This window comes from Cyprinus carpio, chromosome A1 (assembly GCF_018340385.1).
Source record: "Cyprinus carpio isolate SPL01 chromosome A1, ASM1834038v1, whole genome shotgun sequence".
NCBI lineage: Eukaryota > Metazoa > Chordata > Actinopteri > Cypriniformes > Cyprinidae > Cyprinus > Cyprinus carpio.
Genome location: NC_056572.1, coordinates 214,920 through 239,731, shown reverse-complemented (window position 1 = coordinate 239,731; position 24,812 = coordinate 214,920). Strand labels below are relative to the sequence as shown.

Here is a 24,812-nt window from a genome sequence, read left to right as displayed (position 1 = left end):
CAGCATAAATGGCTGCCCCACTGCTCTGGGTGTGTGTTCATGGTGGTGTGTGTTGCGGACTGCTGTGTGTGTGGAACTTTGGATGGGGTTACAAATGCAGAGCACAAATTTCTGAGTATGGGTCAACAGTACTTGGCTGTATGTCAAAGTCCTTCTTCCTTAATCTGCAAACATATTAGGGATTTTATAACTTTAGTAAGATCAAAATCTTACATACAGTCACTTTAAAGTTTGATTATTTTAATTATTTTGGTATTTTTATTTTTTTAAGTTTCTAAAATGTTGGTATAGAAACTTTAGCTCTTTGTAAAGCCATTTGTCCTCCAAAAGTCAAGCGTGGCGTAAACAAGTTCCCTTTAGATGTTTATAGGTTTATTAATGTCAATTCATTTTTGGTTTTAAATTATATGAGGATTAGGTTCTTTCTTTTAATGAAAAACCAAGAAAACCAGTCAATAATCCAATAACATCATTTACTTTAATAAAAAAAATACAAATAAATATTATATAATAATAATAAAACTATTATCAAGAATTATTAGAATATTATGAATTCTATATTTTTATAACCACAAATAAATCTAATCATTATTAAATGTGTATATTTTTAAATATGTAGATTTAAAAAGAGCAAAATGTTTGGTGAAAGATTTGGTATTTCTAAAAACCTCTTTTCCTCCAAATCCAAAGTCATAATATTAAAGGGGTCTATGATGTTTGCTAAAAAACGAACTTATTTTGTGTATTGGTGTAATTGAAATGTGTGTTATGCATAGTTAAGGTTCAAAAAAACACATTATTTTCCACATAATGTACATTATTGTTTCCCCTCTATGATGCCCGCCCTTTTTCGGTAAACAACATCGATGTTCACCAAAGCTCATCTCTCTGAAAAGTGAGGTGTGCTGTGATTGGCCAGCCTATTCCCAGTGCGTTGTAATGGCCAAACATACCTCAAGCTGGTGACGGGAAATGTGTTACTCCCCTTAACATATTGTGATGCCCTGTCCGGTGCGTTGGAAGAGCGGGGTTTGCGACGGGACGACATAAACATAAACCCATTATAAAACGTGATATAAACATGATTTTCCAGTTGTGTTTTTTCTTTGGGAAGGCAAAAACAAAGGTAGTGTCGCTTTCTCAACGAAACAGCATCACACACCGCGGCCTTGAGGTGAGCAGAGGCTGGAGCCTAGAGTGAGCCGCGGTCTAACAGTGAAACCTCAGCGACCAGCACGGATCAGCTCCAGGCATGACGAAGCGGATATCGTCTTCTTTTGGAAGGCCAAACAAAGTAGTTTCACTTTCACAGTGAAACACACAGCGTCTATACGACATGGCAGCGGCAACAACAAATATATATTATAACGAGAATAAAAGGTACGCCTTCCTTCTTTGCGTGAACATCTGGGGCGGGGTTATGCAAATCTTCTCACATAATTGACGTAGAGATTGGTGGGGCGTGTTAGAACGAGCGGTTTCGGGGGGCGTGGCGACGAGTGTTAACTTTTATATAGAATAGCTCTTGAGGGATTTGAACACTTTAGTCTTTGCAACTCCAGCAGATCTTCTTTATTCACCAAGAGCTGAACCACTCCAAAGAGAAAAGAAAAATTGGAAATCGCATCATATGACCCCTTTAATTCATATTATAATAATTAATAATAACAATATTAATAATTAAATATAATTCACCTTGAAACATTATGTTTTGAAAACATTTATGGAAAATAAGAATTATGTTATAGCCTATACACTTGTGTATTCAGGCACAAAGAGAGTTACTTTGTTGTTGATGTTTTACATGTGATATCGAATTTTTTTGTACGGGGAAAACATTTATTTTTATTAATTAACGTTTTAAGACATCCATGATCCAGATGAAGTGTGTGGTCTTACCCTGTATAAACTCCAGTTTTGGTGTAGCTGTTTGGCTCTCCTGAGGTTCAGTTCGCTGACCGTCCTGTTGAGCCTGCTGTGATTACTTGAGCAGGGCTAGAAAGGTTATATTAACATTGAAACATCCTTTCAGACACTGTCCTTTTATGAAGAGTTATGATGTTCATTGCTTGAATCTTTATTTGTCTGTTACACTTTGTCCTATGACAGGGTTGCCAGATGTATATCAAAGTCATCTTTTTATACCCCAAAGACTCCTTAATGAAATTAAGTTGGATGTTAAAACTGGATTTTTTGTAGGTATCTAAACAAAAGTATCTTAACAAAGCCAGTCAGGTTAACATTCGAACTCAGTGGGAAACACAATTTGCTCAGATCGTCTGGCTCGCACTGTTCTGCTGGAAAAGGATATTTGCTTTTTTTTCTAATGGATTTTGTATGTATTCCACACCTGTTGTCCTGTTACTCTGGTTCTCCTGTTTCTTCTCCAGCACTTCCTGTTTCTCCGGCACTTCCTGTTTCTCCAGCACTTTCCTGTTTTCTTTCCCAGTCAGCCAAGGAGAGGACGAATGGTGTCACGTGGGGCTGAGGGCTGGTGAGGGACGGAGCTTCTGTCACCACACTGTGATGATAAACCTGAGGTGCGAGGGTTCAGTGGGGTCAACGGTTTTCCTCCAGTATCTGTCTTTCCTATAAAATGAAGAACTAATTAGTGTTCATTAAGAACGCAATTAGATGTCATGTGAAACAATTCGCAGACTCCACCTCTTCATGGTGTCTCCTCTCCTCCTCGGGAGACTCCACTTCCACTTCTCTCTGCGCTCTCTCCCACTCCTCCTTCAGCTTCTCTGCTCTCGCTGCTATTTCTCCTGCAGAAAAACGAGGGATTCAAGTAAACAGTTCACTTCAATCTTTCACCTCTGTCATATTTATTCCAACTTTCCGTGTTCTTCTGTGGAACACAAAAGGAAAAAGTCTGAAAAATGTGCTGGCTGCCATTTTCCCACACAATAACATTGATTGTCAATCATGTTATTTTTATGCTATGCGTTCTTTGGGTCAAATGGAGGAACTATAAGAAGAATTCTTGATATTTATTATTTTTTATACATGGAAACATTCTTGACAATAATTTTGTACTTGTATTATTATTGTGTGTACTTTTTTACTTGATGGTTACACTACATGACATTTTAAGGAGCATACTTTTTTTTGTTACTAAAAAAAGAAAAATGTAGAAGCTAAGTTTGATATTTTTGAATATACTATTGTGAAAAATTATTAAAAAACATACTTAAAATTACCCATTTTCTTATTTTAAGATATATTAAGAATGCAGTTTTACTCCTTATTAATGTCAAAGCTGAATTTTCTGCATCATTACTCCAGTCTTCAGTGTCCACGACGATCCGTCAGAAAAATCATCTAATATGCTGATTTGCCCCTTGCTCAAAAATAATTTCTTATTTTTATCAATGTTAAAAAAATAAAAGTAAACGCAGAATACATTTTTTCAGGATTCTTCGATGAATATAAAGATAAAGATTTTTGATTAATTTAATCCATCCTTGCTGAATAAGTATCAATTTCTTTATTTAAAAAAATCTTACTGACCCCAAATTTTTAAACGGTAGTGTATGAAACCAACAAAAATACACAAGTGCTTTTGTGACCTTTATGAAAATCTTCATTGCTCATTTATTGTAACTGCATGGACAGGACTAATCAACACATTCTTCAAAATTCCTCCTTTTATATTCCACAGAAGAAAGAAGTCATAAACAGTTTAGTTCTAGTTATACATAAGTCAATAAACAGTGTGGATAGATATGAGAGAAGGTGAAGGGTAGACAGGAGCAGATGGGAAACAGCTAACCAGAACACAACCACAGAGGAAGTTGTCTCTACAGAACGCCGGAGCGCCACTTCTCTCAGACAACCCCAAGCTGGCTATTGTACCTGCAGCAGGCGTTCCTGCTCCTGTGCCACCTCTCCTGCCGTCTGCGCTCTTCATTAGGATCCCATGTCCAGTGATCAACCCTTTTTGCAAGGTTCAACATTGGGGTTTCAATCTGATTCACAAACAAAACACAAACACACACAAACACACACAAACACACACACACACACACACACAAAAAACACACACGCACACATACATACACAAACACACACACACAGATACACGCGCTCACACACACACACACACACACACACACACACACAGATACACGCACTCACACACACACACACACACACACACACACACACACACACACACACACAGAGAGAGAGAAACAGAAACAGAAAGGTAAAGGGAAAGGAAGGAAGAAGACAGGATGCACCTACCACTGTTCCAACTTGTAGGAACACAAGTACTCTAAAGTACAGAAATTATTCAATACTTAAACATCAATTTTGTAACTTTGATTTTTTTTTTTTGGTTGGGTGTTTTGCCAAAATCAGGTCTCATTTTTCTAATTCGGCGATTTGTTACAATACCAACTTTGTTGGTGGCTTGTTTCAGTTGGTTACTTTAAACCTTACCTCAGACTGACAGAAACATTTTTTTTTTTGCAAAATATATTTATATCTTTATAGATTTTGCAGTTCATATACACATATGAAATCCAATGTTTACAAGCCTTACTGATGACACATGCATAATTGGTTTGAAATCTGATTCAAATTTTCTAAAAATTTCTAAGTTTTAAAAGTCAGATCATTTTAGTTTTTTGCCATTTGAAAAAAGTGCCAAAGTGTACAAAAGTGTTATTATCAAAAACTAAAGCTTTAAAATGATTAAAATCACTTTCTTTAACTGAAATCAATAACCTTAAATAACATAAAATATAAATATTAGATAAAAAAATATTAGATGTAAAATTAAAATTATATATATATATATATATATATATCAGTTTCTATTTTATTTCACTTAGTTGGCAAAGGACGCATCTCAATTTCAAAGTACTAAAAAAAAATGACAAACTGAAAATATAAATATAAAAGCTCACTACTTAAGAAATACTAAACTAACACAGAATTGTGTGCAGTGTGATTAAGGCAGCAACAGCACTCTAAACAGTATGAAGAGAGGATGCACACACAAGAAACTGCTAGATGCAGCTGAATGCAACAGAATGCTAAACGTTTTTGAGATGCATTAACACTTTTTAACTATTTGTATTATAACTTAACACGCTGTCTTAAAAATGTAAAGCTACTGGTGTGAGACACTGAAACATCAGCGAGAAGCAATGCAACGGCAAAGACGTCCAACACCATCTGTTTTCCTCAAGCCACCCTGAGCACACCAGCAGCCGAAATGACCAAAACGTTACAATGAGTGACTAACAAAAGAAAAAAAGACTGAAAAGAGATGCACGAAGAGGAAATAAGGAGACATTTATGAAGAATGAGTGCGAGTTTGGCACAACTTAAGTACTTACACAGTCAGCGGAGTAGTCAGTCCCCTCTGTGAAGGAAAGAAGAGGGGAACAGTGGTTTTAGAAACTCATCATATTCTCATTAATCTCTTCTTACGCTAATGAAAGCGACAACACCACAGGAGCTCAAACTGGTGCACCGATACACAGAGCATAAAACACTTAAATGACACAAAGACAGTAAGAGACACAATATCTGTTTACATTCAGTACTGACATCTATCATGTGATCTCTGTTTACACTTACCGGTATTATTAATTATTACCATGCATCTCCAACTGATCTCCTGTATCCACTATTGATCAGATTTTGACAGTATTTATAGACTTCACACCACAAATCTAGAGTGGTCATGTGTATCTGACCCCCTCCGAATGTGGTTCAAGTGATACAATCAAAGATTTTGGACCCTGTTTTAGGGCTGCACAATTAATCTAATTCGTTTACATTGTTCAAACCAGAATCGTTCAGAGTCCATTCATGTTATTTTGAGTGATTGTGTTAGTTTTTTTTTTTAAGGGTTTATTATTTTAAGGGTTTTTCCAATGTTTTAATTTTAGTTTTAGTATAACATTATAATATCATTCATATTTTTAAACTTTTTTTTAAATTATTATTATTTAAAGAAGAAACCAATCCAAGTTGACATTTAAGGCTATTTACTATAGAAAAGTAATAAAAGTTTTTTCAGTTTGAGTGTTTTCACCTTGTTTATTTTCATCTAAAAATACGGCATGCGGTTGGGACAACTGCAGGCTGGAGCAGTGGGTGTGCCAAAAGGTAGGGGGCGTGGATAAAGGTCTTTCTGATTGGTTAGGGTTAGGGGTTAGTTTCGGTTGTAGCATTCACATTTCGGCATGCCACCTTTTGTCTAGCCCATTACTCTGACCTGCAGCTACCTCCGTCTCAAAGAAGGAAGATCTGTTCTCTGAGAGTAGTGAATATAGCCAGGAAAACAACAGAAAGAAAGCAATATAACACAGAGCATCCTTATTCCTACATGATTAATTTCAGTGCACGACTGTACAATGATCAGACTAAATTAATCTATTCTATAGTCATGGAGAGCTGACATATGCTACAGATGCCTGATGAGGACAAAATGACACACAACTCTATGTTTAGCAGGAAAGATCTTTAGTTGAGGAGAGAGTGGGCAAAATGAATCTCCTCCTTAAGAAACCGTGATAGGTTTTTGTCATTCTACTACTGCAATATACTAGTAATAATATACTATATACTAGTAAATCAAGTACATTTTCAACATGGCAAATAAAAAAAATATTATTTATGTCAAAGCAAATTTATCTAGGCCAAAAAATATATATCATGCGTATTGGTAAACTGTCATTGTATTACCATGTAAATGATTTGGCTAAAGATCAGTCATTATTTATAATATAATATAATATAATATAATATAATATAATATAATATAATATAAAATTATATAATATAATATAATATAATATAATATAATATAATATATAATATAATATAATATAATATAATTGGGGTTGGTAAGATTAATTTTGTTAAAGTCTCTTCTGCTCACCAAGGATGCATTTATTTGATCAAAAATATAGTAAAATCAGTAACACTGTGAAATATTATTATAATTTAAAATAACCATTTTTTAATTGTAATATATTGTAAAATGTAATTTATTCCTGTGATGCAAAACTGAATTTTCAGCATCATTACTCCAGTCTTCAGTGTCACTTGATCCTTCAGAAATCATTCTGATATGCTGATTTGGTGCTTACAAAACATGACAACTTAAATTAATGTTAACCAGTTTTAAAAGTCTGTATTGTCTCATAGTGCCCTCAGCAGACAAGCATTTACTGTACAATGCACCTCAACGGGAGAAGTCAAAGGAGGCTAACAAACGAGAGATGAGCAGAGATGAGCAGATGGATCATCTGTCGTTCGTGGAGATGGAAGCCCTGTGCTATTAGTTCATCTATCAGTTTTACCTGTTGGAGCGAAGAACTCCCAGCGTAACCTAGAGCTACTAGAGGAATGTGAGGACTCTAACAGACCCACACGCACACCAAATAAAAGAAGGGGTAGTCAATGAAAGAGACAAAAAGCAAGAGAAGAAGGTAAACCAGAAAGAAAGGCAACCCAACAGAGGATTTATAGGAAGTAAATGAAGGACTAAAAAGGGCGAGAAGTGTGGAGAAGGGACTAATTCGGTCATCGCATTATGAGAGAAATGTGGAAAGTGTAAAAGTCGTATTACCTGTCAGTGAGAGTGAGTATGAAGTCTCCTCAGCCTTGGTGGACTCGGCAGCTGAGCTCAGATCACATGAATTACAGACTGAATCAAGCTGAGGGAAATAAAAAGAAAATCATCACAGTCAATGTGGAAACATAAGCAGGTTTCCAACAGAATACACAGCAATACATTCACCTACATTTTTTAAGGTATGATATTAATGCCGACAAAAATGATCTGTTACAAATAAGTAAGGAATAATATAGTGAGCTGTACATACAGTCAGAAAACGATCAGTTGCCTCTATATTGTTCTGCTTATTTCATAGCATCTTGTAAGCAATAAGGTAGGAGAGGTTGTGCTGTATTTATTTATGCATGATGCAAAGCAGAGTGTCTGCAACCTTTTCAGCCGTGGCATATTCACAAAACGGTTAACACACAATACAAATATTAAAACCTAAAATGCATGTATTGTTAAAAAAAAAAATGAGACACATATGATGCTATGTGACTTCTTTCTTTTGCAATACTTCAATTCTTTTGCAAGTTTATGTGTTTTATTAAAAAGTGAAAAGAGAGAAATCAAGGCCCACCTGCTCTGTGCTGGACATGTCATTTGGTGGGACGGGGTGTGTCTGAGTGAGTTCTGTCACTATGGTTGTTGTGACCACACAGTTGCGCTTCATCACTGTGTCAGGCCCTGGCTGCTTTCCTGGTGAAATAGGAAACTATAAGTTAATTTAAAAATCATTCAGTCTATGCTACCTCTGGGTTACATCATATAATCACATTTTGTTTTGTGCTCAGTCAGAAATTTGCATGTATTTGCACCTACAGTAAAGTTTTTGATTATCAAACAAGTGTCACTGATGTGAAATGTGGGCAGCCAAGTGTCAATGTATTACTCTAAGAGACTAGCTGCAAAAGTGACAGTCCACCTAAAAGGGAAAATTATTTCATTATTTAATTTGGTCCCTTTTGTCATTTCAAACCTGTATGCATGTCTTTGTTCTGTGAAAGAATGTTGGAAACCAAATATGATTGGAGCCCACTGACTTCTATTGTATGGAAAAAAACACTGTAAAATTTCTCGAAATATCTTCTTTTATGTTCCACAGAAGAAAGAAATGCATACAGTCTACAGTCCCTTTTTTATAAAAGTTTTTTATAGAAGTTTTGATTTCTGAAAGTTACAGTAAACCTTCATTGTATGTCAGTATGTCTATTTCTCATCATATGACCACTGAATATTACAAACTATGCCTAGTATTATAATCCTCAACCTTCTGGTTCTGACAGTGACGGTGTAGTTGTGGCGTCTTCTTTGCTATCCTCTTCTTGAGGACTAAGAGAACACTCTTTTTCCTTCTTTCCGACTTCTTTCTCCTGGTCAGAAACGGAAGTCTGTGAGCTTTGCTGGTGGTCTGAGGCTTCTAAAGCAATTAGCTCCTCATTTTGTTGGCTTTGAGTGGCTGGATTTGGAGGTGCGGAAGATAAGTCGACTTGAGGACACGACACAGAATCTTTATCATCCCTCTCTCTGTTCTCTTGCTGAGTCCTGTCACCATTCACACGCATCAGCCCATCGCTCTATAATAAAAACAGAGAACACACATTTATTTAAGCTGATTATTATCCTTAAATGAATTATTGGTTATTTAGATTACAGTCCTGGGTAAGATAGTCTTGCCTTTATTGATTTGCAGAGGCCTTGGCTGAATTTGGGCTGGCTGTAGGGTTTTGGGGTGATCATGGGTACAGGCTTCGAGGGGGCGGGAGGAACTTGTGTAGGCACTGACAGGACTTTTGGAGCTTTGATGGTCTCATCAGATGATGGCTCAGGGGTTTCGGGCTGTGCCGGTGCCTGTTTTTGTGCAGTCTTCTGGTATACATGGACAGTTTGTTCAGGCTCTACATCCTCTGCTTCTGCTAAGGTGGTGCAGGTCAGTTTCTTCTCAGGTTGATGGAGAGGTGGCGTGTGCATCGGTGAGGCTGCAGAAGGCAGCTTGGGGAGCTGGAGTTTCTCCAATATGGCATCACTGATGGTGAAACGGAGAGCATAGCGTTGAAGCACAGCTGCCTTTTCTTCTGGAGTGGAGGCTTTACAGTATTGTTCATGTAGCTCCTGTTCCCTACGTTCCCTGAAAGAGAGAGAGTGAGATCAATAGAAAATTAAGTGATGAATATTCATGATAATTAAATAAAAGGTTTTGGAAATATTTCTCAAGAAGTATTTCTAATCATCTTTACTGTCATTTTTGATGTCCTCGCTGAATACAAGTATTTATTTAATAAAAAATAAAATAAAAAAATAACTCCTACTGACCCCTAACTTTTAAACAGTAGTGTACTTAATTAGGCTTTTTTTTCTTCATTATGATATCTGGACAGTTGTATTACCCTGACATTTTTTAAATAAAAATTCATCATCTAAATGAATTTTAATCCATGCTCATCATAGTAGGTGTATTCTAGTCAAGCCATTGATGTATTTTTAAAATAAATTAATAAACAGACAAAAAAAGAGCATCATGTCATTGGCTCTTGAAAAGTCAGTTCCACTAAACAGTCACTTTTGCAGGCTGTTTTAAAAAAGCAACACTTCATATTCACTAAACCCCTCCAAAATCTGGAGGGTGTAGAGATTTCAATCTGTGTCTCACTTCTCCTCAACAATTTCTTTGTATGTCTTGATGCTCTTCCGGCGATGACCGGGTCCTCCATCTGTTGACATTAGCTTCTCCATCATCTTCCTCTCTTCTTCCTTTTTGATCAAATCTTGAGATGCACTTCGCCTCCGATTCTTCCAGCGAGCCAAGTCCTACACACAGAAGCCAGAAAATGTACATACTTATGCATGTGAGCTCATTAAACATGTGCTTGTGTGGGTTTGTATGACTCACGTCCTGCCACTGGTCCTCCTCCTCTCGGAGTTTGTTGTACTGGTTGTGTAGGTGCTCATGTCGTGATTGGCTGTGCGGCTGATGGTAGGCCAGCTCATCCTCTTCATCACGCATGTCAATCAAACTCACACTCCTTTGAATAACAAACAAAAACAGACATGTTTACAAGTGCTGTAATGCTTTTAGCTGAAGAAGGAAAGGTGCAATCAAAGCCAGAGCAAAAATAACACTACATCTCTTCCTCTGACCTGAAGACACGAAAACAGCAAAATATAAAATGTTATTATGATGTTAACATGGAATGACAAGTGGAAGAAATGTTAGTGGAAGAACAACACATGGTTATAAGGACCATGAAGAATACAAACAGAACAAGTACAAGAAAAAGTAGATTTACATATATGACAAACATCATTTCTTAATTGCTTAAGAAACCCTCATGTTGTTCAAAACCCATATTATCATACCACATTAGATTTTAGTAAATCTTCACTTCTGATCTACATAAAGGTATATATATTTTATCCCAACTCACAAAACTGATCTTCAGCTTCAGTTGGTTTCTCATATAAAGCTATTGTATGACTTAAATATATACACGTCATATTTGCATCCTTTTGAAGCTTGTAAACTCTAATGAATTGTAAATGCATGGAGAAGAGCAATCAGCACATTGTTATTTTTTCCCCTCATCCAGTCATATAGATTTAGAACAACATGACAAGCAAATTATGACAGAATTTTCATTTTTCGTTGAACTGTTCCTTTAATAAAACTGGGTATGCTGTAGTGGATTGAGGTTATGAAAGTAAGTAAATGTGTGTGTGTGTGTGTGTGTGTGTGTGTGTGTGTGTGTGTGCATGTGTAACAATTTTCTCCAGGGAGCAAAAGCATCCACCACAGCAAACCATGAGAAAGATTCAAATACATGTTGCATGCATGTGTAGGCACAGGCTTTTGACTGCTCAGCTTTTGAATGAGCATGCATAAAGTGCAAGAGAGAATTTAGATGACAATTAAAATGGTTGTATCTGCATGTGAATAGAGACACTGCTGAATGCTTGTGTTGACAGTACATGCAACTGCTCAGTTCTGCAGCGACAGTAAGAAGACAGAGTGAAAGGAAAATAAACTTACTCTGTTTCAGAAACACTAGTAGCTCTGAATCTAGAACATTAATGGATTAAAAAAAAACAATATAAATAAAGTTAAAGAACAAAATGGTTAAACATAAAAGAACACTTAGTTTAGAAAAATTATTACCCCTCAAAATAAAATGTTGCCTCACTATACTAGATAGAAGTTGATATAGTTTCTAGCTATGTAACTTTTTTTAGCTTAATTGATAGACATCATTTTTTATAATGTTCACACATTTTATGTGTGTGTGTGTGTGTGTGTCTTCATGTCAGAAAGCATGTCTGTAAAATGGGTTGTCAACAGCATTTTATATAGACTTGGTGCTGTAAGTAATATTCAGTCAACTCTTAAAATGAAATGACTACTTTTCAATAAAAAAGCCCCTTACAGCACCTCTAAGGATAACCATTGCACGAATCAGTGAAGTAAAGTAAAACAATGATAAAATACATAGATACAGGCATGAGACACAGTCTCTTTCAATGCAGAAATACAAAAATACATTTCAGTCAGTTGGTCCTGAAAGTGCTTTCTCACATTGGGGGGAGATCATCATCTTCCTGCCAAAGGGGGCGACGTGAGGGTTGGTGAGGTTTGGGGGAGGGGCTTTTGGTAATAGGCTCATCTTTAATAAGACTTTCATGTCCCACCACACCCACAGAGCCTGCCTCCTGCCTGTCCATCATCTGAGGGCACTTCCTAGGCGTGTCCTCAACATCTCTTGGGGCCGGGGCCACAGAGCTAAGGGTGAAGCTGAGAAATTTGCCATGGTTACTAAAGCAAAGCAGGGCTGTGAAAGGGAGGCTGAGGCTCTGTTCTCTGACCACAAAACACAAATCACCAGAGAAAACAAGTGCAAAGAACAGAGTGAACAAAAATTAAAAGGCTGAAAGATCTATTAGGGGTGTCAAAAATGCATTACAATAGAGAGAGAAAGAGACAGAGAGAGCTATAAATCAAGGACTAGAAACAAGGAGAATAATTCAGTTTGTGAAGAAACACCAAGCCAGTCACACATATTAGTAAACAGGCAATAACCACCAAAAATCATTGATGCACAAGACATTCATCTCTTCTCTGTACTCTAAAAATCAAGCTGCACACACCAAGCTCAAAACCATATCTAAAAAGGCCCATGTTTAATAATTCTCCTTTGCACAGACACCACGAAAGCAGCATTCAGAGCATTCATAAGCAAGCGCTTCATTCCCAGAGGATCCTAACCTGTCCAGAGATGGGGCTGTCTCTTGCTCTCTAGGCTTGAGGTGTGACTGAGATCTACTGACAGGAGTGATTTTATGTTTGACAGCACCAGGTTTGTGCAAAAAAACATTAAAATCCTGTCCTGCACTTGGCTTTTGGTAAGATCCAGTCCTTTGTGCAAGCATGTCATCTTTCTCAAAATCTTGCAATTGATCGTCATCCCCCCATTCATCATCATCAGTGTAAATGCCAGAGCGATTGGCGTTAGTTGAAGACAAATGTAAAATTTCAGGGCATTTTTCTGTTACTACAGCAACTGGAACGGGTGTCTTTTGTACTTGGTCGACTGGTTCATTTCTGTCAAAACAGCATATGGTGATAACTAACTTGACAAAAGAAACTCATGCAACTCATGCAAAAATGCACACATACATTCACTTCTCTAGGAACAAAAAATAAACTGTTCTGTAAGATGTTTTGAGTGATTGTTAGCTCATTGATACAGTGTTCTGGGTGGTTGCTATTGCAAACTGGGAGGTTGTTTACTGGCCCAAGCATTCTGGTTTCTATATATGACTCTGTTCCTCTTTCATTATCTATATTTTTGCTCAAAAAAACAAACAAACTTAAAAGTCTTTTTTTTCCACCACAACACAGAGCATGTTAGACTCATACATTATCAACAAAAAGAAATGACAGACTTAGTCTTGCTTGTCCCACCTCTGTCCAATCTTGGTTCTCTTTGTCTTTATGTTTCTCTCCAGGTATTGGAGGTCTCTGTCTCCACTCGTGCCCATCAGAATACTTCCTTTCTGGGCTAAGGAAGTCACTGTAGCACCGTCTCTCTTGGAACCTGGCTGCGGGAGGAATCTGTTATGTGAAGTCCCATTTGCTGGCTTCTGAAATGCTCCTGTTCTACGAGCTAGCATGTCATCCTTTTGTATATCCAGTTGCCTCTCTTCTTCTTCATCCTCTTCATCATCCTCCCTCTTATCCTTCACTTTCTCCACCAGTTCCTCCTCCAGCAACCTGTGCTCGGTGGAGGTCAAAGGCCGTTTAATGTCAAACATGAAAGGATTCGGAGGTTCAGGGGGCATGATAGGAGCAGGCTCAGGGATTGCATCTCCACTGTTTAAGTTAGTTCATAATGTATTTGGAGTGGAAGGAAAGAGAGAAATAATGAGTCAGAGACAGAAAAAGAACAAAAAAATGAGGGGGAAGGACAGCGAATGCAGATACAGGCAAGGAAAGATGCAGTCCAGTGGGAACCAAAGCAACTGCAATGCAGTTACTCAAAACTACAAAACACACTTTATTACTTTCTTGCACAAGCACAAACGCATATTTCATATTTTTTTCTTGTTTCTTCACAGTCAGACAGTCAGATATTTCAGTCCAAACCACCTGTCAGGCATTCACAGCTAATTTCTCTCCTAAACAGGCCAAAAAAAGTGCAGTTTTAATGTCATTTGTGGGTGCTACAGTTGGTAGCATCATGCTAACAGCCTCACTGCAAGCCATTCACAGCTAATTTCCCTCATAAATAGCCCAAATAAGAGCTGTTATTCATGACTGCTACAGTTGTTAGCATCATGCTAACCGCCTCTCTCTAAAACATTCACAGCTAATTTCTCTCCCAAACAGGCCAAAAAGCGCATTTTAGCATCATTCAGGGGTGCCACAGATGCTAGCGTCATGCTAACAGCCTGAAACCCAATTGCTCTTCTAAACATCCTAAATAAGAACAGTTTCAAGCATCATTCAGTGGTGCCACAGTTATAAGCATCATGCTAACAGTCTTTTAAGGCACCTGTCCTCTAGCTTCATAAACTCCAGTGAGATCAAACCAACATGCCCTATAAATGCAGCATCACTGCTAAGATCACTACACACATTATCAAACTCCAACATTCAGTCCAGATCATTTGATAAACAAAACTTCAGTCCTCAATAAGTAGTGTTTGTAATAGTGTGTCAGTATGGCTATTCACATCGCTTATACGACTCGATTCTAAGAAAACAATGAGCACTGTCTAAAAGGGGTCATATTGAGAAGTAAACAATGAAATAGGATACAAATTAATGCTGTGTTCATGCCATTTCACAATTACTGTTAATACTAGATGACCACTGGGATATATGTTACTCGAAGCTGTTCAAAAACTCAGAATTATGCTTTTCTATGTAAACACTATAAACACCAAAATGAATGCGTGTAAACAATACACAATACAATAAGTCATTATGCAAATGAACCATTAATGAACTCATAGTTTAGTGGAACATATTTACTCAGCTCTGTGCTAGCAACATCAAACTTGTCTTTCATTTGCTTTTAGATTATTCTTGCATCATTAAGACATTAACAACAGTCAATTATAGGAATTGCTATATTGTTGACTAACTCAAAATTAACTGCTAAACTACATTTTACAGACATTGCCATTTTGAGTGTTTCCGCATGATGCTGTGGCAGTCATGTGGTACGAGTCAGAGGTCTCAAAATGTTTAGTTTACAAGTTGTAATTTTGAGGATGTGAAGTTAGAATCTTAATTACGATATTTCCAACATGGCATGAACACACCTTAAGCACCAAGCAAAAAATTATATCAATCTAGTTGGAATATTCTAAACAATAAGCAAATTTGTATTTTAAATAAAAATTTAGGCTTCATCTTAGAATTTATTTTTTATTTTATTTTAATCTTTATCACACAATTAGCTTTTTTATTTAACATATTTTTATACAGTATTTTATAAAATAATATAATTTATGTATAATATACATTATTTATTTTTATATAATATATTACATGATTTTATATATTTTTTTATATATACTTTACATTTTATATTTTTATATTATTACATATTCGATACTTATTTATTTTCCATGCAAAATTTACACAGAAGTCTTAAATTAGCAAAAATACTAATGGTTGTGCTGAAAAATAGTCATCAGAAAATATATTATGACTGTTTTAAGTGTAATATATATTACATATTATATATATATTACTATTATTTTGTAATATATGTTATACTCTATATTATCAATGGCCCTCAGCGAAACAATAAAATAAAAATTTTGGTCTGATGTACTTGATTGTGCATGTATTTATGCATCTATCCTTCTCCTCCTGCCTTTCTTTCTTTCTCTCCCTACCTGCCAACCGCTTTTTTTGTCAGTATGGAGCCCAGCCCTATGGTGGGCACAGCAACATGTGCCATCGAGAGGAGATATCGAAGCTTCTCTGCCTCGTCCCCCTGTCCCTCTCCCCCTTCCTTATCCTCCTCCTCCTCCTTCCAGGAAGTACTCTTCATCTCTGTCACACCCCCAAAAGTCACAAAACGCCTCCGTTCACCGGAGGAACGTTCTCGGCAACTGGCCAGGTCGTTCTTGGCAACCTTCGTCTTGGAGGCAACAGAGTGGCAGCCTTTCTCAAGACACGTCTGACACAGAGGGACAATAGGGTCATCGCTGTTCACACGCACACACATACATGACACATGTAAGTAAAGAAGAGAAAGAAAGAAGAATTAGAGGAGCAGAGGGAAAGAAATGATGAAAACTAATAAAATTCTAGTGCAGAAAGACCATGTCAAGTCAAAGAGAATTGTCATGGATGTCTGGATGGGAATTTGTGTGATTTTTGATGCAAGCATGGCCTTTTTAAACATACAAAAGGGAAATTACTATACTGAAGGAATGACACACACAGCCTTGGCTCTTCTACAACAGTTTAGTATGTGGTCTAACACTCACATGCTCCCCTCCCTCATTCTCTGTGAGCATCTCTTGCTTTTAATAGTTGCCTTGGTGACGTCTGTTTGCTAGAGAGGGGCTTCCCTCTGCTAACAGAATTTAGAGTCTCACAAAGGCCCACTTTAACAAACATCACCACAACAGCGTAACAAGACAGAGCCCAAGCTTATTGGCTGTAAGCTTTGACCGATTTAAATATATTTTAGGCTCACACTGCGACTTAACCAGACGTAATACTTTTTCAGTAGCAAGTAATTTGTCTGTCTACACTGACAGCAAAAATACAGTGTGACGGCACACAATCACAGCTAATCAAAACATATATGAAGAACATACTCCCTACTTACAGGCAGTATATATATATATATATATATATATATATATATATAGCCATATATATATATTTATATATATATATATATATATATATACACACAAGCAGCCATATATGTATGCATGTATGCATGTATGCATGTGTATATATATACATATAAATTAACTGAGCGTCTTTTTTATACCTATGTCACAATATAACTTCTTGACCCTACCATTTAAAAGTTTTAAAATGTTTTTGAAAAAAATGTCTTATTCTCACCAAGGCTGCATTTACTTGATCAAAAATACAGTAATTGTAATAATGTGAAATATTTATGTACAATATATATATATAAAATAACTGTTTTCTATTTTAATATACTTTAAAATGCAATTTATTCCTGTGATGCAAAGCTGAATTTTCTGCATCATTACTCCATTCTTCAGTGTCACATGATTCTTCAGAAATCATTCTCATATACTAAATTAGTACTCAAGAAACATTTACAATTATTATTAATGTTGAAATAGAACTCTAATGTCTTTAAAGACACAATTGATCAATTTAATACATCCTTGTGGAATAAAAATAAAAAAATCTTACTGATCCCAAACATGTGAACTACAGTGTATTTTAAATAGCATTTTCTAAGGTTGATAACACAGTTGTAAATATTCTGCAAAGCAAGATTAAAAATAAAATAACATTCTAAAAAATGAATAAAACATTTTATTGCCCCTGCTCTATCATATAGCATACTCATGAATAGAATTAAAATGGAAAAAAATCTATTGCCTGTTGCTTTATTACATTACTTCTGGTTAAGACACAGTGATAGACACATACCAGAAAAAAGGTTATTTTCTTGGACAAAAAACTTAATTTCAAAAACTGGTGTGTCATCGGTTTTATGTGTTAAAAAACACATAAAACATAAAATTTGATTAGATAAGCTCAGTGTAAAACTTCTAAAAAATCTTGAAGCGTGTCGTTGAGTCATGTTAGGTCAGGGTCAAAGGTAAAGGTCAAATGTCAGGCACCTGCTCTCTGTATTCATCTTGAGCCTCTGCCATTTCTCCAGGTCCGACTGAGTGATGGTAGTTTGAGCCAATGACTGACGGGGGTCCCTCTGTGGGACAGGCCCATTTTGGCCCCGCCTTCTGGCCAGGTCATCTGTCTTTACATCAGGCATCACCACCCTCGCCCCTTTCTCTCTGTCTGTACCCTCCTCATTCTCCTGCTTACACTCACTGTCTTTCTCAGAGGTCAGGAAGGGGTTGTCCTTGCGAGTTATGATTGACACTTCAGCATCGGTGGAGTCAGACTCACTGTAGGTCAGTACGAAGGTAAGCAGGAGGAATGACATTAACTTTTTCCACACATGCAATTAGCAAGTGAATTTAAATATTTAGTTTAAATATTTAATTATTTACATGTATATATTAAAATATTGTTATTTAGATAAAATTCAAATATACATTTTAAAATCATATTAGAAATATTTTTTTACCAACCTAAAAACTGTATTTAGCATTTTTTTAAGCATATTATTATTTTTCATTTATTTGTGCCTATAACAATTGGATTATTTAGTTATTTCTTTATTCCAGATTTTCAGTCACTTCCAGGATCACAGTCTTTGAGTAAAATTCAAACCATGAATATTACAGTTCCTAATAAAGTTACCAGCCAAATGACCAGTAAATCAGTCAAATTATTCTGCGCTCAATTAGTGTTCATTTTTGATACTGTGCTCAAATAAGCGTATACAGAGCAGAAGTGTGAGAGAAGTGTGTGTTTGTTTTTGAGGCACCTGCTATCTGTATTAATCTTGAGTCTCTGCCATGTCTCCAGGTCTGACTGAGTGATGGAAGTCTGGACCAATGACTGATGAGCATCTTTGGGAGGGCGTGGCCCTCCCCCAGTCCGCCTCCTTGCAAGATCATCTTTGTGTGGGTTTGGGACAACTATCTTCCCCTCTACCTCTTTCTCATCTTCCTCATCCCTCTCTTTTCCCCTGTCTTTTTCAGGATTCAGGAAAGGGTTGTCCTTACGAGTTATGATTGGCACCTCAGGGGAGGCGGAGTCAGCCTGACTGTGGTAGAAATGTAACATTATAAGAAATACAAAAAAGCGGACCCATAAATCCCTCAGAAAACATCAATAATACCAATATTGGCCATAGAACTATGGATGCAAATTCATTATTAGCAACATTGCTCAATGATTCTGTGTTTCCCGAAACCAAAGTTCCAACAAACATTCGCGAACAACATCGTAAAGTTGTATGGTTGAAACTACAACTCTCGTCCTGTGTTTAGAACAGTTTCATTTTAGTATGACAGGTGGACTTGCAGTCTCAATTTAGCTCGTCATGATAATGAAAGCACCATTTTTTGAAGCATGCATGTGCATATGTTCTCTACGGCAGTTATTTTTTAATCAATGTGGTTCAATTGACAATACAATAAAGTTACTATTGTATCAGAAAACAGTCGTCACTTGCTAGTTAATTTTTCTGACAGTGCATTGTAATACAAAGTTCTGTCATGAAACTCTAGATGGCACAGCTGATTGGTTTCTGTTCGCATCAGCATCCAATGAGCTTGCTGCTCAATGTTCAAATACTTGGCTGGTGCTTGCTGTAGCAGTTGCAGCACACATCCAAAACCCTCATCCTCCCTAGCTCCACCTGTATAGATCTGCTACGGGGGAGTTTCATGTGTGTTATATGTGCGGCAGAAGTATTTCTTACATGCTCACAGCAGCATATCTGTGAATTTCTTGGCAGTAGAAAGTCTATGTATTTGCTCTGCCGCAGTAGCAGCATAGCAGATCTTTTCAACCAAACTCCAATAACATTACCATGTATATTACCATGCTAAACTTCCGAGAGTTGTTATGACAGAATTATGGTAGTTAAGCAGGGAGTGTTCTAAGTGGTCGCTAAGCAGTTGCTGTGGTGTTCTGGTTGGGCTTCAAGCAGGGGAAAGATGAACCAAAAAATCAAAAGCCAGATCAGTCCGAAAAAACAAAGCATACTAAGTAAGAACAGGCTGAAGTAATTTGTCAAGTCAGTCAAGTTTAAGTAGGAATCTGAAACAGTTAGCAATAGACTGAAGCACTTGTCTGTGCACAAGCCGGCACATTTGTGGGCCATATTCGATCTGTGCCACATGGGAGGAAAAAATCGGAATTGGGTCACTTGCAGTGTAAATGTGGCCTGTAAGAAAACTCTGACCCAAATTGCCCAATAACACCAAGTTAGATTTGTAAAGCCAACATAACTAATCCCTGAGCATGAGACGCCATCACTCTTTGTCACAAAGCACACCTTCTTTTCTCCTGTGCCATTTTTTCCATCCTCTCCAACACGGCATGCTGGGATGCCAGCCTGATTCCCTCCCATTTTTCTCGGTCCTTCCAGCCACAAGAGCCTGGCAGGAAGTGATGCGCCACACTGGGTTTGAATTGATTCATGCGTGCTCTGCGAGAAGCAAGATCATCCTTTTGGACATCTGGAACCTTCCGTTCTGCTTCTTCATCATCATCTTCCTCATTCGAGTCCCACTGATGTGGAGCGGTGGCCCGCATGAACTCATTGTCACGTCGGAGAATGATGTCTGGTGAAGGTGGTTTGGGTTTACTGGCCTCCACAGGATTCACAATTGGACTGAGGAGAAAATTTGCCATGACAAAATTTGAATATATTTTTTGAATAGAGTGCAACAGCGCATTGTTCCGCAAGTATTTTTCCCATTTATTTTTTCCATATGGACATAATGAAATAATCAAATTAAAAATAAGGAATGTAAAACAATTGATTTAAAGATACTGATTATATATACTGTGTGTGTATATATATATATATATATATATATATATATATATATATATATATACACTGCAGAATGTGCAAATATATATATATATACACACACACACACACAGTTGTGCTCATAAGTTTACATACCCCTTGCAGAATATGCAAATGTGTCAATAATTTTAACAAACTAAGAGGGATCATGAAATTGCACGTTAGTTAGTACTGTCCTGAATAAGCTATTTCACATAACATATGTTTTATATATACTCCACAAGAAAAAATAATAACTGAATTTATAAAAAAGGACCTTGTTTTAAAGTTTACATTTGGATCTTAATACTGTGTGTCATTTCCTGGATGATCCACAACTGTTTTTATGTTTTGTGAAAGTTGTTCATGAGTCCCTTGTCTGTCTAAACAGTTAAACTGCCTGCTGTTCTTCAGAAAAATCCTCCAGCTCCTACACATTCTTTGGTTTTCCAGCATCTTTTGTATATTTGAACCCTTTCCAACAGTGACAATGATTTTTCACACTGAGGACAACTGAGGGGCTCATACATAATTATAAAAGGTGAAATCATTTACTGATGCTCAAGAAGGAATCACAATGCATTATGACCCTAGAGGGTATAAACTTTTGAACAGGATGATGATGTGTACATTTTTCTTATTTTGTTTAAAGATCTTTTTTTTCCATTTAGTACCTACTGTACATAATTTCCCAAAAGACAAAATAAGTATGATTAACATGATAATCCAAAGACAAAAATTATGTTTTCACCTTTCACTTTTATTGCCTTCTTAAGAATCAATAAATGTTTTCACCTTTCACTTGTGTATGAGTCCCTCAAAAACAGTAGTGGACCATCCAGGAAACCACACACAGTATTAAGATTCAAGGGAATGTAAACATTTGAATGAAATCATTTTTATAAATTCAGTTATTATTTTGTCTTTTGGAGCATATATAAACATCTGTTATGTGAAATGGCTTATTCAAGACAGTACTAAATAAAGAACAAAATGCCATTTTCATGATACCTCTTATTTAGTTAAAATTATTAACATTTTGCATATTTTGCAAGGGGTATGTAAACGTATGAGCACAACTATATATGGTTTATTGCAAAATATACATTTCATGCATACAAATATTTAAGTTTTTTGAGAGTGCAGGCAAACTAACTTCACATTATTCGCAGCCCTTCATGAGATTTACTAAAGAGTTTTTTAAACACATTTTTCTTGTCGCAGTTCTCTGATTGATCAAGATTAATCTACATAATCACCAATAATTTAACTTTTAACAATGAAATTCCCCTTTTGAACATGACTATTTAAAAACAAGTTTAAATAATGTAGACTGGTGACTGTCTTTAAACATTTTTGTTCAAAATCAACTCTCCTGTGGAGAAAATAGATGGGATTTTTACTTTACTAACCCAACTGTTGCACTCTATAACGGAGAGATGTTAGTCCTTTCATTTCAGGAGGTGATGCAGACATCAGGGCTTCAGAATAAGTCAAATTAGCATAACTAGCGTAATATGCTCAACTCAATACAACACACACACACTCCTCATTTCAACCTAGCACAGATTCAGAGTAGTCATCCAATTAATTCACAACCTGATATCAACTCAAAACATTAGCTAAGCTACAAAGGCTAAAGCTAATTCACAACAGTGTCACTCCATGCCATAATGTAAATTAAACATTTCTCAGCAGCACAAATCCAAAGCAAAAGTACACTGGGTCACTCCCGACAAAGCCACCTGGGGTTAAATGACACACAAGCTTTGTGTTTAACTACTAGGCCCTACACACAACTAGTTAATATTTTTAGTCGCTCCATACACATGCATTCAACCGCTGACCTGTTATATCGCACAGAGGCAGGTAATACTTTAATTCCCGCCTTTTCCAGCTTCCTCATTTTCTTAAGCTCTGCCTCCTCAAGCTCTACCCCTTTCTCATCCGCCCAGGTGAAATTTTTCTGAAGCGCAAGGCTGCGAGATGCGACAGCCCCCTCTTTTAATACTTCTACACGCTCTTGTCTGTGGGGAGCAATGGGAATTTCACAGTACAGAATCAAACAAACTCTGACAGATGAAAACAGATGATGCTTGTGTGTACTGATTTTTGTTTAGATGCATGATGTGTCTCAGCCACATTGAAGCCAGAAGAGGGATTTCCAGCACCCTCCTGAGAACCCAAACAAACCAAACACTTACTGTTTATCATAGCGGCTGTGATTACCTGAGAGGTCTTTCTCCTCCTACAGGAGACGTTGAGTTGCTTAGACTCCTCCAGTCTTCCTCTCTCTCGCTCCTCCTCTTCCTCAGGGGGGCAGGAATGTAGTTGGTTTGGTTGCTTTTGTTCGGCAGATACTGATTAAAGGGCAGAGCTGCGCGAGGCTCTTTGTAGGACACGCGACGGGCAGACATGTCATCCTTGCGCACGTCTGGCAACTTCCTTTGACCAGCGTCACCTTCAGAGTCTGTCAGAAGGACATATTTAGAGAAAGAAACATGCTTTGTTTTTATCATTTTTACTTATTGTTATTCATTCATCTAAATGTATTGGCATTTGGTATTAGTATTTCATATTTTTAGGTGTTTACAGACAGAACCAGCATTCATATTTCATCTATTGCGTGTTGGTTTTTGATGCCGCCATCTGACCACCATCCAAATCAACGCCGACATGAATGAAAGCTTAGAACATGTATTTGAGTGTAAATATATTTAAGCTTGTCTAAACATATAACATCAGGATTAGCAACAGAATATTACATGCATTTATTTTATGTAGTTTTTGATCACATCAACATGCCAAAAGCTTCTTGCTATAGAACTTCCGCATAGTCACATAAAGTCTATCGTATTTAGCTTTGAGATAAAAGGAATTCAGATAACTGAAATAAGTGAAGTGGGACAAAAGCAGAAAAAAATAGTCAGCTATAAATATTTAATTTTTTATTTTAATTGTATAAATGTCATACTAATTTAAAGGATGTGAGTTGCAACAGATTTTTTCTTTAGTAGATAGTTTGTATGTCTTTAATTTGAATTGTTGGCATTGCATTAATCAGCAAGAGTCAGCTTATTATTCCTAAATTTTCACATAAATAATCTAATATTGCAGTGCTTAATAAAGCTGTCAAGTGTTTTTTATTTTATTTTATTTTATTTTATTTTAAAATTAATTAAATTAAAATTTGATTATTTTATTTATTATTATTTTTTTTTTTTAAATGTAACACCATGTCAGAAGCAATGACTATATTCATGGCCAAAACAATTCAACTGCATCATTCAGACAATTAAATCAATATCCTTTCAACATAATGTTTACAATAATTTGACAATTTTGTCTTAAAAAGTCAACATACAACAAAAATAACAATAACAATTATATAGAGTCTTTCAACTAACTATATGACAAAGATTCAAAAATTATTTCAGGAGAAACCTTTTTAAAAATGTCCATTAAATGTATTTTCTTTATTTTATGTTATTTTCAATATCATAGTTAAACTGGTTGGCTTTAATAAAAACTTTGTGTGAATGTAATTAATAAGAACAGTTAAAAATGCACTTGTCAAAAAGTTGCAGACTCCTGTTTTAAAATAACAAAAATCAAACAATGAAAATAAGAGTGCTGGCTTATCTTTGAAATGAAAGTCTCTCTCTCACACACACATAAATATAATTTATGGTTTAGAAGCTTCATGAGCTTTTTTTCGGTCCCTGTTTTTAGTCCGCCCATGTCTGGACTCAGTAATCAGATGCAGCTCATATAGAGCCTCTCACACTCAGCACACAGATGAGTGTGTGAATGTCTGTCCAGTCCAACAGCTGCACTCTCGCACACACACACTGCACATATGTGGAAATGTATTATTCCTCTCTTTGAGTCCAGAGTTCCTGATTGTGTGCCGAGTGTATTTTTACCCCCAGCTGCTCTTGCATGAATGTCTGCTGTCTGACGTAAGTGTGTGTGTGTGTGTGTGTGTGTGTGTGTGTGCATAAGATATAGAGATCATTTATTTTCAGTGCATTGACAATTCAATGTCACAT

General features: G+C 36.5%; 1 protein-coding gene across 1 annotated transcript in view; it reads right to left on the bottom strand.

Moving 5' to 3' along the window:
• Window positions 1-24,812, bottom strand: part of limch1a (LIM and calponin homology domains 1a) — a 38,664-nt gene that overhangs the window by 13,258 nt on the left and 594 nt on the right. The window contains 18 exon segments of the mRNA XM_042772158.1: window positions 5,352-5,377; window positions 7,329-7,385; window positions 7,598-7,685; window positions 8,169-8,287; window positions 8,859-9,165; window positions 9,266-9,716; window positions 10,239-10,396; window positions 10,479-10,611; window positions 11,616-11,645; window positions 12,156-12,371; window positions 12,843-13,178; window positions 13,542-13,949; window positions 15,989-16,303; window positions 17,945-18,232; window positions 18,718-18,999; window positions 20,239-20,577; window positions 22,608-22,787; window positions 22,990-23,230. Of these exon segments, the coding sequence (XP_042628092.1) occupies window positions 5,352-5,377; window positions 7,329-7,385; window positions 7,598-7,685; window positions 8,169-8,287; window positions 8,859-9,165; window positions 9,266-9,716; window positions 10,239-10,396; window positions 10,479-10,611; window positions 11,616-11,645; window positions 12,156-12,371; window positions 12,843-13,178; window positions 13,542-13,949; window positions 15,989-16,303; window positions 17,945-18,232; window positions 18,718-18,999; window positions 20,239-20,577; window positions 22,608-22,787; window positions 22,990-23,230 (3,974 nt within the window).